Here is a 13,369-nt window from a genome sequence, read left to right as displayed (position 1 = left end):
GACCTCTGACCTCAGTGAATCATATTTCTGTGATGTTATTTTCTGTTAGTAAAAACATCTTGTGTAATAATTGAGCTCCTGCTGCTCTGATCCATGACGCCTGGTGTTTCCTTTGTTTCAGTGTCATTACTCTGCTTCACTGCTGTTTCCAGAGGACGAAGCTGAGATGTGTTCAACTGAACTTTCAGACTTTTGCTGCATTTCTATCACACAGCTGTGTAACTGTGGACGACTGCTGATATAATGAGACTTTTACATTTACACAACCAAAAGCTTTCACCTGTGAACCACACGACGAGCTCATATGATCCCATAAACCTCAGATCGTCTGATCTCTGGACTCACAGGAAATGAGCAGTAAGGACTGAACAGCCTGTATTTGATCAGGACGTTGGTGGCAGAGGTCACGTGATGTCGAGCAGCTCATCCTTCTTTCTTACTGAAGCAGCTGGGACACGTGCTTCACCACAGCTTTGCTAAACTTCACTCACTGCTTCATTTGGCTCTAAATTCTTTTTGCCCTGTTTTTTAGCTGTGAGAACATTTGGTGAGAAAAAATTTCACTTGTGTTCCGTCTTAGTTTCTCAAACCAAAACGCTGATGTTGTGATTACGACACTGACCAGCAGTGAACTCACAGCTAACAGCTCAAAGCAAAGAGAGCAGCTCAGACAGAGCTGCCTTCCACCGGCTAACGTCCTGACTGAAGCGTTAAACACTGTACAGTCAGTGTGACGCACAACAATCAGAATCATGAGACTTTATTTCTAAGACTAGACCCAAAGAACAGAACAGAACTCAGAGCAGAGACAAAAGGCAGTTCAACTATTTCATTTTGTTCTGAGAGTCAGGCTTTAGGCTCAGAGGGAGTTCAGGCAGACGGCTCAGGCTGCTGTGGTCTGAGGGAGGACGTGAGTCCATGTTCCCTCCACAGATGGTGAAGGACAGAGCCGGGGACCACGTCTCCAGAGACCAGCTGAGCAGATGTTTGAGCTGGAAATCCTGGGGCACAGGTAAGACAACAGACGTGAGTAAACCAAACCAACAGGTAAACGTTCGTCAACACAGGTAAGTCATGATGTCCCCACGCTCTGTCCTGTTCCTGAAACAGCAGGAACAAGAGGAGGAGGGAGACCCCGTCTACCCCTAACAGAGACTGGTTTTGCAGGTGCTTTGGCTTCTGATCCTGAGGAATCAAACCTTTTCATTACTGCTGCACAAGAGACAGAAGCACTGAGACCATCTGTAACTGTGGAGCTGAATGAAGAGACATTCAGCTGCACCAGAGATGGAGAAGACTCTGGATCTGACTGTAAACAGTGAGACCTTTAGCTTCCACCCTGTGTCCTCACTGTCTCAATTCCCTCTCTGCTTCTTTCACTGTTAACAGACACTCAACAGTTGGTGAAGCCGTGTAAATAATGTGAAATCCATCCTCACAGTCCACAGTTTGTGGCTTTAGCTTCATCTTAAGGTGAGCACTCTGGAAAGGCATGGATCCACCTCACAGAGGGCAGCGATCAGAACAGAGCTGGCTTCAGTCCCCTTTCTTCGCACTGTGTCGATCACGTATCGTGCTTTATCTGCTTTGCTTTTGGTTTGGGCTGACTGCATTTCCTCATCATTTACAACGCCACGCTCAAGAAGTTTGTCCAGAAGCTGGTCTAGAACAGGTTCAGACACTCTTTTAACAAACTGCCCGCGAACTAAGAGCAGCCTGTCCTCTGCTGGAAGGCTGTCCTCTGCTGGAAGACTGTCCTCTGCTGGGAGGCTCCTCTGTACAGTTATCCTCCTTGGACCTGGAAGAAAACCAGAGAAAGACTTTTGTTGATAATCACTTTCAAACAGATCTAATTACAAAAGTGCAAATGAAATGAACAGAATTGTTTTCTGTCTGCTGCAGCCTCTGCTCTGTACATCACCAGACACTATGGACAAGCCCCTCCACATGCTGTCAATCACACAGACACGTCCCTGTGATTGTGGTTCTACTGTTTGATTAAACTGTTGTTTGTGCATTGAAGCTGTTGGTTGAGGTGAAGCTGAATTTGAACTTTTAAAGGTTGATTATTTCCTCCATATTATTTATCTGAAAATTCTCACGTGAGCAGCTGGAACTGTTAGATCTTTGGTATTTCTACAGGCAGCATTTCCTGTCACTCGACCGTTTCACTTCTGTTTGTAGCAGTTTAATCATCAGTAAAGCTTCATGTTTACTCAGACCTTTATATGTTTTGTATGCAAACATCTTAATTCATTAATTAATTAGTAAGTAACTAGAAGTAACTAGAAACTGTAGCTGTCAAAGAAATGTGAAGCAGTAAAAAGCAGAATATTTCCCTCTGACACTTAGTGAAGTTTGCTGCACCATAAGCACAAACACCTAAAATCTGAACTACAGTACTGGAGTAACTGTACTTAGTTACATTCCAGCACAGAGAACTATGACCACATCCAGATGTGCTCCACTGCATTTATGCCTGCATTTATACCTACATGTTCTTGATCAAAGTTACTTTCAGCTTCTCCTCATTCAGCTCTTCAGTGGAACGTTTTGACTCACAGGTCAGAGTTTTCAACCATCTCTTACTAATTTTAAACAGACTGGTCCTGGAGCTCCATGAACAATAAGATCCACTCACGCTGGTTACACAGTGGGCCGTAGAATAAGAGCAGGCTGACGCTGATCTCAGGCAGAACAAGTGTAAAGGCACTATGGATCAATCAGTAACTATGACATTACTCTACTGTCTTCTGTTCTTTTCTCTTCTATCAGGTGGAGTGATGCTGCAGGTAGATGAAGGATTTACCAGTGAGCTCAACTTCGTGCTTCCACACATCTGTACTTGTTTGGTCTCGGACTGTTACAGCTGCTTCTTCTATGTTTGTAGGCAGACGGATCTCAAATATTGGGTGGTAATTTGGTCCAAAATCCAGGTCAAAATCTTCTTTCTGAAAACCAGTAGCACCAGTGTCAGGATCTTTAGCGTATCCAAAGTAAACTTAAGGTAACCAGCAGCAGTTTATGAATCATGTTCATCTGAAATACTCACCTCAGGCTGTACTTTAAAGGCCACCGGACAGTGAACAGTGTAGCTTTGGTCTTTGATGAGTTTGCATTTGGAAGGTGCCTGGATGTACTCAGAATTTCGCTGTTTTGCACTCACCTTAAAAGACATGAGAACATTTTAGTTAGAAGGCAGATCAGCAGCAGAGCCCCACTGATCAGAGAAATCAGAGATTTTCTCTTTCATATGTTCTCCTGACTTCTGGTAGCAGTGAGGGAGATACTGGGCTGGATGAAGCCACACACCAGTGCACAGCTTTCCTGACAGTCCCTGTAATGTAATGTTTATCCAGTTCTTGTCAATCTTTGTTAAATCACAGAGGTTTTCTCGAGTTTCACCAATAAAATGATTTAAAAAAGGAAATTCCATCTTATCAGGTGAGTAACTGTTTTTTATTTGTTTCACAAGGTCTGATAGATACTGATGAGTTTGGACTGACAGTGGAGCTGTAACATTTCAAAAATCTTTACCTCCTCCAGAGGGACGTTGCTCGGCAGGAGAAACACATTGAGGTTCTGCCTCTGTGTTTGTGGGTTTGGTGGTCGGAGGAACAGCAAAACTTGGCCATTAATTGTTTTCATGTTGTTCCATAACCTCCCTAAAATGTCCCAGACTAGACCAAAGGAAGACAGATGAGGGACGCTGACAATCACGTGAGTGTCTGTGATCTCCAGCGGTTCGAGGATGGTCATTCCATCACCAGTGATGTGGACGACTGACAGCAGGCCTTCAGACAGCAGAGCTGTGAAAACAAAGCGGAGTTCAACATCCGTGTTACTGACAACAGCCTCAATACAGTAGCAGTGATCACTTTATTCTATATGTGGGACACTCAGTCTTGTGACTGAAGAATTAAACAGTTGCCCACAGTTAGTGGGTGGGCAGCCGGTGAGGGACTGGGCCCTTGCTGCTGCAGGTCAGACTGCTTTCAGTCAGCTGGGGTGAGGTTCAGAGGGGACAAACCTCTGAACGTGGGGGATCAGGCTACAAGAAATGACAACAAAGAAAAGATAATGGTTTTTAATATATTCAGGATCCTCAGAGGATAAATCCAGATGACCTGAGAGACCACCTGCTCTTTACTCTGTGAACCTGTATGCTAATTAGTACTGTATTAAAATGTTATTTCTTCAGTGTCAGTACAAACATATTGTTAATGAGAACAATAAGACTGACATCACATATCTGACTCTGTCGCCGTGAATTTTAAATATCATTTTATCAATAAAAAATGGGTTTGTTCCCTCACTATTTATCAAAGAAAACTTTCAAAATAATATGATGTTTTGTTTTGTTTATGTCGACGTTTCTGTGTGAAAATAAAAATGAAACTAACAAACTGAGCTTTGTAGAGCCACGTATAAACCGAGTGTGCCCCAGTGGGCTCTGATAAACCTCATCATGCTTGAGATCTTACTGACCTCACTGAGGCAGTTCTCTGACATAAGTTACAGAGTGGCTGCTGGGACAGATGTCTGCAGTGACTGTGGCTGTAATGAACTCTGCAGCTGCAGGGGACACGAACGGGACTATAGGGTTTGATCACTGCTCTAACGAAGCACAATAATCTGCTCACCATCCTTAGTTTCACAGTGTGGGAGGTGGAGCTGACAGACAGCATCCTCAGGACACTGGATATCAAACAGTGGCCCTGCAGCTGTCCTGCCAGCTGATTGGAGGAGGCTCTCATCCCACTGGACAGTCTTGTAGAGAAGCTCCGCCTCCTGATCCATTACAAACACCAGTCCAGTTACAGTACACTGGAACTCACCTGGACCAGGACACCTGAACCTGTAGGACACAGAAGGCTGAATGACCATAACAAACCACTTAAACCCAGAAACTCAAAAACTGAGCTCGTCCCAAATCAGACTCCACTTCATGAGCCCTGAGAGCCCAGAGGAAAGAGGGGACAAACTGCAGGTTCAGTTCAGTACTCGACTGTGCACGCATGTGCAAATACAAAGTCCAAACTGTCAAAAGATAAAACAGGGCCGTTAAAGCTGACTGACAGCTGGTAAAGCTGCACTGTCGTCATCAGAAACTGATGTCACTTCAGGTCACGGTTCAGAGGAAACTACTTGTTTCTCTAAAAATGAGTTTTCCTCGATCATTCTCTGTCTTCAGTGGGACGGACTGAGACACAAGGTAAACATGCAGGTGAGAAAAACGAAATAAGACGGACACACAGAGGAGTTTACAGCACATACACATGCACAAACACAATATCACTATATGACCCTGGGGTTGGCACCGTAGGAGAGAGAGGGAAAGGAGCCTGCAGAGACCACATCAGCTGACTGCTATGGCTCAACACAGTGAAGCTGTGGAGGAAGAAGGAGCTACTATCTTTATCATTACCTGTATGAGACTTTTGCAGATTCAGTTTGCAGTTCAGGAGTGAAGCTTGATGGAGGCTGGGATTCAGAAAGAAACATCATCATTTTACTGGAAATAACCAACTTCTGTTCAGTGAAGCAAACAAATACTCTTCCATAGTCCATACTTAACTGAAGCTCACTGTACAGATCAGAGGGACAATTAAGTCTGAGTGGACAAATAGTGTGACACAAGTATAAGGTGCCACTGTAATTATTTACAAAGGACATCTGTGTGCTTTGAAGCACAGCAGACTCTGCAGTCTGTGGATAAAGGCTGCTGAGGACTGAACTGGTACAGAGTCAGAATCCACACAACAGATGGTTTAGTTTCCTCATTCAAAGAGACACTTGATGCCTTTCTCTCCCCCCTGTACAGAGGGTGAAGTACTGAATGCTTGTTTTCCATTGCCTGCAGCGAGTCGAGCCCTTGAATCTGAGCATCAGGATACAACGATCTTTCTCTCACCTTCGTCAGCTTTGTGTTGTCAGACACATCCAGCTCTGAGTCTGCTGTGTTTGGTTCCTGTTTGAGATCAGAGTCGCCTGAAGGGACGAGATGTCAGAAATCTGAGTTTACTGTTACTGTCTTCATCGGATCTGAGTCAGATAACATGGGCAGCAGCTCAAAGTCTCCTGTCATCACTTTGACTGTGGTCAAACTGCGACCGGCAGACTGCAGATCTCTGTAATGATCAATTCCTCCTTTTTATTTAATAATTCAATTTTACCTCATGTTGTCACAGTAACTGCCTTGGTTTATTTTCTTCTACTCAGCCTGCCGCTCTGTCCCTGTCTCCAGATATGTCTCACTTCCCCAGACCCAGGCATTTCTGAGATATATTCCAGACTTGACAATCCCCACCTGTCCACCAGATGTCCTCAGACTTTCCCACCAATCCTGCTCACCTGACTCCAACATCCACCTGTTTAGATTCCATATCATCCCCACCAGGACTCAAGTCAGGAGTGAGAATCTAGACTTAAGACTTTAAGGATCCAGATTCCCTTGAAGTAAACACAGCCTGTCTTCCAGAGCTCGAACCACGTGCTCATTGTACACTCAGATTTTACTGAGGACACACTGATGGAAAGGAGACACTGTTTCAGTACTCACATGCTTTGTCTCCAGAAGCTTTAATCTCCCTGTCGTCGACCCTGTGAGGACGGACACAACCACAACAATTACAAAGCGAGTGGAGAATCATCCGCTTTTGTTTGAGTTAGCTTCATTAAACCTAACAGTGATAATCCGAGATCAGTCTCACCCTGCTGATTATTAACTGATCCTGTATCCTTGAAGTTTGGTCCTCTGAGCTAAGCTTCATCATTTTTCACTGTATATTTTCCCAAGATAGATTATTCTAATTTTTTGCACTTTTCTCTGGCTGCAAAATCATTCACTATTTCTGTTTCATTGGTAGATATTTGTACTGTGTTGATTCGGAAGATTCTGAGTGAAACCTACTGAGCTTGTCTTTCATTGGGTTCTGTAGGTTTGTTGCACACTAGATGAAATTATTTTGTTCCATGTGCTGATCTAAAAATATTCATCTTAGTTCATGAGCTCAATATACATACAGTATTGTTCAAAATAGTCCTTAAATAGGGACCACCTGATTCACACCTGTTTTTTCACAAAATTGATGACCTCACTGATTGAATGCCACACTCCTATTTTTTTGAACACGCCCCTTTCAACTAATTGCCCAATGGCACAGCCTTAAGAGTGTGCATATCATGAATGCTGGGTCTTGTTTGTTTTCTGAGAATCTACTGCACCTACTGGTAACTTGTTTGCCATGTAGCAATAAAAAATATACTAAAAATCTGGATTATTCTGGTTAGTCACATTGTACTGCTATTATCTTAAACAATACTGTATTCCATCCATGTCCATTAAACTGAAAAGCCAGAGTTAAGACAAAACTTAGCTGACTGACCTTTGGTGTTCCTGATTACTAATATCTGACTGGCTGACTGTCCTCTGTGTCTCTGTCTTTCTGTCCAATCCTGAAGCCTGTCCCTGTTCTCCTCTCACAGCTTCAATGAGGAAAGCAGCCACTGAGAAGGTTGGAGGTTTACAGGAGACACTGGATCTTTGCTTTGATACGAACTGTGTTTAGTACAATACTGATGAAAGCAGCATGGACTGACTCCAACCCTCTACTGACCTCAGAGTCTGCAGTCTACAGTCTGGACTCTTCACAAGATCAGACAGATCCTTCAGGTCTGAATCCTGCAGGTCATTTCCTGTCAGGTCCAGGTGTCTCAGATGGGAGGGGTTGGACTTAAGAGCTGAGACCACTTTTTTGTGCCTTGAGAGTGAAGAAGCGCACAGCGTTAGACGCACAGTATAGTTAGTTAGAGTTTGCCTTTACCTGCCATGGTCGTTGTCCGTATTCCTCTCTATGTGTTTGTTCCAGTTCATGATTCAGAGTATCAAGTCAATGACAGAACGTAAGTGTCTGTTGCTTGTTATAATGCTCACATGCTGTGGGTTTAATAAAAGTGTACAAGTTTAGCACAATGTGAGATATTCTGGCCGTGTTAGGGCGTCCTGATGGTAATTTCCAGGGCAAAATATTAAGTTGTTATTTCAGTCGGTATCCTAGTTATGTTAAGGACTGGATAGTGGTTTATCACTACTAAATGTTACCGCCTTTATGTTATTCTAGATTAATGGCAATGCTGAATATTGAACTGTGACAATAAACATTGCTGGAAAAACAGAAGAATAAACATCTCCTTATATCTCCTCCTGTATCCAGATCGATACACCATCCTGTCTGCTGTCAAAAACAAGCCAGCCGTCCTCCATTACCTCACAAACATGCTGAGTTTGCTCTGAATATCTGAGTCACTTTGACTTTAGTCTCATCACTTTCTAGTCGTGTTGGAAGAAGAAAATACTGAATATATATTTGTTGATGTGAGTGTGGAAAAAACTTGGATGTGATTTAAAGAGTGAAGCTTTTTTCTTGTTAAATGAAGCTTTGAAATCTGTAGCTCAACATTGCTCTGCCACAGTCAGTGGACTAAACCACAGAAGAAGAAAACAGACTTTACCATGAAGATCCTCAGTGTGGATCAGTATAATATCAGTGTGATGTCTGCACTTTACTGTCAGCACAACTTTCACATCATATTCATCTCAGCACACAAGTAAACAATGGAGTCTGACCTCAGAGTCTCCAGTCCACAGTCTGGACTCTGCAGAAAACCACACAGATGATTCAGGTCTGAATCCTGCACGTTGTTTTCACTCAGGTCCAGGTGTCTCAGGTGTCTCAGATGGGAGGGGTTGGACTTCAGAGCTGAGGCCAGAGAAGCACAGCTGATCTTTGACAACCTGCAGTCACTCAACCTGAATAAAGAATAAAAGATGTGAGTTTAGGAGACAAAGTTCCTGCTTGAAAGCGTTGAGTGTTTCATCATCTGTTCAGAGCTGAAGAAGGTTGAGAATGTACAAGTTTGGAAAATGGAAACTCCAAACACCTGAACCAACAGGATGCAGCTTAAAAACAGTCAGATACTAAAAGTCAAACACAGCTCTCATTAACTTCAGTCACTATAAACATCACAGATCATAAAGCAAAGAGTGAAGAAACATTTCTTTCTGTCTTAATGTGGAATATTTGCTTTGTATGTGAAGAAATATAAAAGTCAACTGAAGGTGAAGATGAAATTGTTCCAAAGTAAAGAGTCAATTAGCAAGTGTTGGATTTTGAATCTTCATTCAATGAGTTTGAAATATGAAGCTGAACAAGATGCTCAGTGTGGATCAGCATCAAATCTCTGAGCTCAAATCTCCTTCAAAAAGTCCCACATTCACACTCAGGTTTAACAGTTTGGAAGAAAGTTTTCAAAGTGTTCACTAAGGTTTCAAATGAAATCTTTCATATTGTGTGAAATCATAGTTTGAGCCTTTGATGTTTTGAGTGTGACTGAAGTTTGTGTTGAGAGTTTGAGAAGCTGCAGACATTCAGCACATGTGCAGTGTGTTGAATGAGACATTTCATCACATTCCAGTCATGTGTCTTTGGTCCAAAGCAAGTTCAGCTTCATCCAACACTCTCTGCTCACACATTTGAATCTGCTGTTCCAGGATTGCATTCTGGGATTCCTGGCCCCACCTTCCTGGTGGCTGTCAGCGTCCCACAGTTTGTGTCCCTGTGACAAAGACACAGTGGGACGTTGACACCCAGTGGGCTCAGTGATTGGTCAGCTGTGTGGAGCTGAGAAAGGAGCCAGGGTTTGAACTTCTCTCTCTGCTCTGTTTTCATTGGTTCCACAAATATTTGTGTCCCTGTTCAGCTCAGCAGCTGAGTGTAGCTCTATGAATGTCTTCAGGAGACACTGTGTGAAAATGTCCTCTCCGTATTTAAACCATGGTCACGTGTCCTCTCTGTGACAGCAGGCTTTTCACTGTGCCTGTGAGTGAGGCCATTGGGAGCAGCTATGAACACTTGTGCCTTCAGACCTGCTCACACGTGTTGTACAGATCAGTTCTTGTCAAACATCCTGATCTCAATGAGACTTTGTGAATAACACAAGCTCAACTCAGTCAAATTGCTGACACTGTCAATGTGGACTGTAAGAGTCAGAATCCAAATCATTTTCAAAGCTTTAAAAATCACTTTGAAAATCAGAGTCAGCACTTTCACAACTTCCTTTCAACCATTTCACACTTTGAATGTTAGAAATTCTGAAGGAGATTTGACCTAATAAATACTGAATAAAGCACAACTTTCACATCATATTCATCTCAGCACACAAGTAAACAATGGAGTCTGACCTCAGAGTCTCCAGTCCACAGTCTGGACTCTGCAGAAAACCACACAGCAGCTTCACTCCTGAATCCTGCAGGTCGTTTTCACTCAGGTCCAGCTCTCTCAGATGGGAGGGGTTGGACTTCAGAGCTGAGGCCAGAGAAGCACAGCTGATCTCTGACAACCTGCAGTCACTCAAACTGAATAAAGAATAAAAGATGTGAGTTTAGGAGACAAAGTTCCTGCTTGAAAGCGTTGAGTGTTTCATCATCTGTTCAGAGCTGAAGAAGGTTGAGAATGTACAAGTTTGGAAAATGGAAACTCCAAACACCTGAACCAACAGGATGCAGCTTAAAAACAGTCAGATACTAAAAGTCAAACACAGCTCTCATTAATATTAATGACAACATGCTGCTGCTTCAATAAAGACATAGTGACTTCAGCTCTTAAACTCTTCCAGCTCCACCAGTGGCTCCATCTATACAAACTCATGTTGTTGACATTTGTTTCAGATTCTACTAAAGATCCTAAAGTTTTGACAGAGAACAAACATGTCAGGCTGAAGTTTGGAGGAAAGTCAACAAATGATTGAGACAAAATGGAAAAGATTTTCACTTCATGTAACGGTGACGACATTTAACAAACATGCTGAGTTTGTTCTGAATATCTGAGTCACTTTGACTTTAGTCTCATCACTTTCTAGTCGTGTTGGAAGAAGAAAATACTGAATATATATTTGTTGATGTGAGTGTGGAAAAAACTTGGATGTGATTTAAAGAGTGAAGCTTTTTTCTTGTTAAATGAAGCTTTGAAATCTGTAGCTCAACATTGCTCTGCCACAGTCAGTGGACTAAACCACAGAAGAAGAAAACAGACTTTACCATGAAGATCCTCAGTGTGGATCAGTATAATATCAGTGTGATGTCTGCACTTTACTGTCAGCACAACTTTCACATCATATTCATCTCAGCACACAAGTAAACAATGGAGTCTGACCTCAGAGTCTCCAGTCCACAGTCTGGACTCTGCAGAAAACCACACAGATGATTCAGTCCTGAATCCTGCAGGTTGTTTTCACTCAGGTCCAGCTCTCTCAGATGGGAGGGGTTGGACTTCAGAGCTGAGGCCAGAGAAGCACAGCTGATCTTTGACATGCTGCAGTGACTCAAACTGAATAAAGAATAAAAGATGTGAGTTTAGGAGACAAAGTTCCTGCTTGAAAGCGTTGAGTGTTTCATCATCTGTTCAGAGCTGAAGAAGGTTGAGAATGTACAAGTTTGGAAAATGGAAACTCCAAACACCTGAACCAACAGGATGCAGCTTAAAAACAGTCAGATACTAAAAGTCAAACACAGCTCTCATTAATATTAATGACAACATGCTGCTGCTTCAATAAAGACATAGTGACTTCAGCTCTTAAACTCTTCCAGCTCCACCAGTGGCTCCATCTATACAAACTCATGTTGTTGACATTTGTTTCAGATTCTACTAAAGATCCTAAAGTTTTGACAGAGAACAAACATGTCAGGCTGAAGTTTGGAGGAAAGTCAACAAATGATTGAGACAAAATGGAAAAGATTTTCACTTCATGTAACGGTGACGACATTTAACAAACATGCTGAGTTTGCTCTGAATATCTGAGTCACTTTGACTTTAGTCTCATCACTTTCTAGTCGTGTTGGAAGAAGAAAATACTGAATATATATTTGTTGATGTGAGTGTGGAAAAAACTTGGATGTGATTTAAAGAGTGAAACTTTTTTCTTGTTAAATGAAGCTTTGAAATCTGTAGCTCAACATTGCTCTGCCACAGTCAGTGGACTAAACCACAGAAGAAGAAAACAGACTTTACCATGAAGATCCTCAGTGTGGATCAGTATAATATCAGTGTGATGTCTGCACTTTACTGTCAGCACAACTTTCACATCATATTCATCTCAGCACACAAGTAAACAATGGAGTCTGACCTCAGAGTCTCCAGTCCACAGTCTGGACTCTGCAGAAAACCACACAGATCTTTCAACCCTGAATCCTGCAGGTTGTTTTCACTCAGGTCCAGCTCTCTCAGATGGGAGGGGTTGGACTTCAGAGCTGAGGCCAGAGAAGCACAGCTGATCTCTGACAACCTGCAGTGACTCAAACTGAATAAAGAATAAAAGATGTGAGTTTAGGAGACAAAGTTCCTGCTTGAAAGCGTTGAGTGTTTCATCATCTGTTCAGAGCTGAAGAAGGTTGAGAATGTACAAGTTTGGAAAATGGAAACTCCAAACACCTGAACCAACAGGATGCAGCTTAAAAACAGTCAGATACTAAAAGTCAAACACAGCTCTCATTAATATTAATGACAACATGCTGCTGCTTCAATAAAGACATAGTGACTTCAGCTCTTAAACTCTTCCAGCTCCACCAGTGGCTCCATCTATACAAACTCATGTTGCTGACATTAGTTTCAGATTCTACTAAAGATCCTAAAGTTTTGACAGAGAACAAACATGTCAGGCTGAAGTTTGGAGGAAAGTCAACAAATGATTGAGACAAAATGGAAAAGATTTTCACTTCATGTAACGGTGACGACATTTAACAAACATGCTGAGTTTGTTCTGAATATCTGAGTCACTTTGACTTTAGTCTCATCACTTTCTAGTCGTGTTGGAAGAAGAAAATACTGAATATATATTTGTTGATGTGAGTGTGGAAAAAACTTGGATGTGATTTAAAGAGTGAAACTTTTTTCTTGTTAAATGAAGCTTTGAAATCTGTAGCTCACATTGCTCTGCCACAGTCAGTGGACTAAACCACAGAAGAAGAAAACAGACTTTACCATGAAGATCCTCAGTGTGGATCAGTATAATATCAGTGTGATGTCTGCACTTTACTGTCAGCACAACTTTCACATCATATTCATCTCAGCACACAAGTAAACAATGGAGTCTGACCTCAGAGTCTCCAGTCCACAGTCTGGACTCTGCAGAAAACCACACAGATCTTTCAACCCTGAATCCCTCAGGTTGTTTTCACTCAGGTCCAGGTGTCTCAGATGGGAGGGGTTGGACTTCAGAGCTGAGGCCAGAGAAGCACAGCTGATCTCTGACAAACTGCAGCCCCTCAACCTGAATAAAGAATAAAAGATGTGAGTTTAGGAGACAAAGTTCC

The 13,369-nt window shown here is 42.4% G+C and overlaps 1 protein-coding gene across 1 annotated transcript; it reads right to left on the bottom strand.

The window, feature by feature from the left end:
• Positions 1–907: 907 nt before the first annotated feature.
• LOC121188714 (NACHT, LRR and PYD domains-containing protein 1b allele 2-like) lies at positions 908–12,227 on the bottom strand. The gene is made up of 9 exons (XM_041048576.1): positions 12,184–12,227; positions 6,563–6,603; positions 5,915–5,991; positions 5,429–5,484; positions 4,644–4,858; positions 3,538–3,809; positions 3,053–3,166; positions 2,810–2,951; positions 908–1,798 (listed from the first exon to the last, which is right to left on the bottom strand). Exons 5-9 carry the CDS (start codon positions 4,798–4,800, stop codon positions 1,464–1,466), a joined length of 1,020 nt encoding a protein of 339 aa, XP_040904510.1. The 5' UTR covers positions 4,801–4,858; positions 5,429–5,484; positions 5,915–5,991; positions 6,563–6,603; positions 12,184–12,227; the 3' UTR covers positions 908–1,463.
• Positions 12,228–13,369: the final 1,142 nt, after the last annotated feature.

This window comes from Toxotes jaculatrix, chromosome 10 (genome assembly GCF_017976425.1).
Source record: "Toxotes jaculatrix isolate fToxJac2 chromosome 10, fToxJac2.pri, whole genome shotgun sequence".
Taxonomy (NCBI): Eukaryota; Metazoa; Chordata; class Actinopteri; family Toxotidae; genus Toxotes; species Toxotes jaculatrix.
Note: the sequence above shows the minus strand (reverse complement) of the source record. Positions and strands in the feature narration are given on the sequence as shown.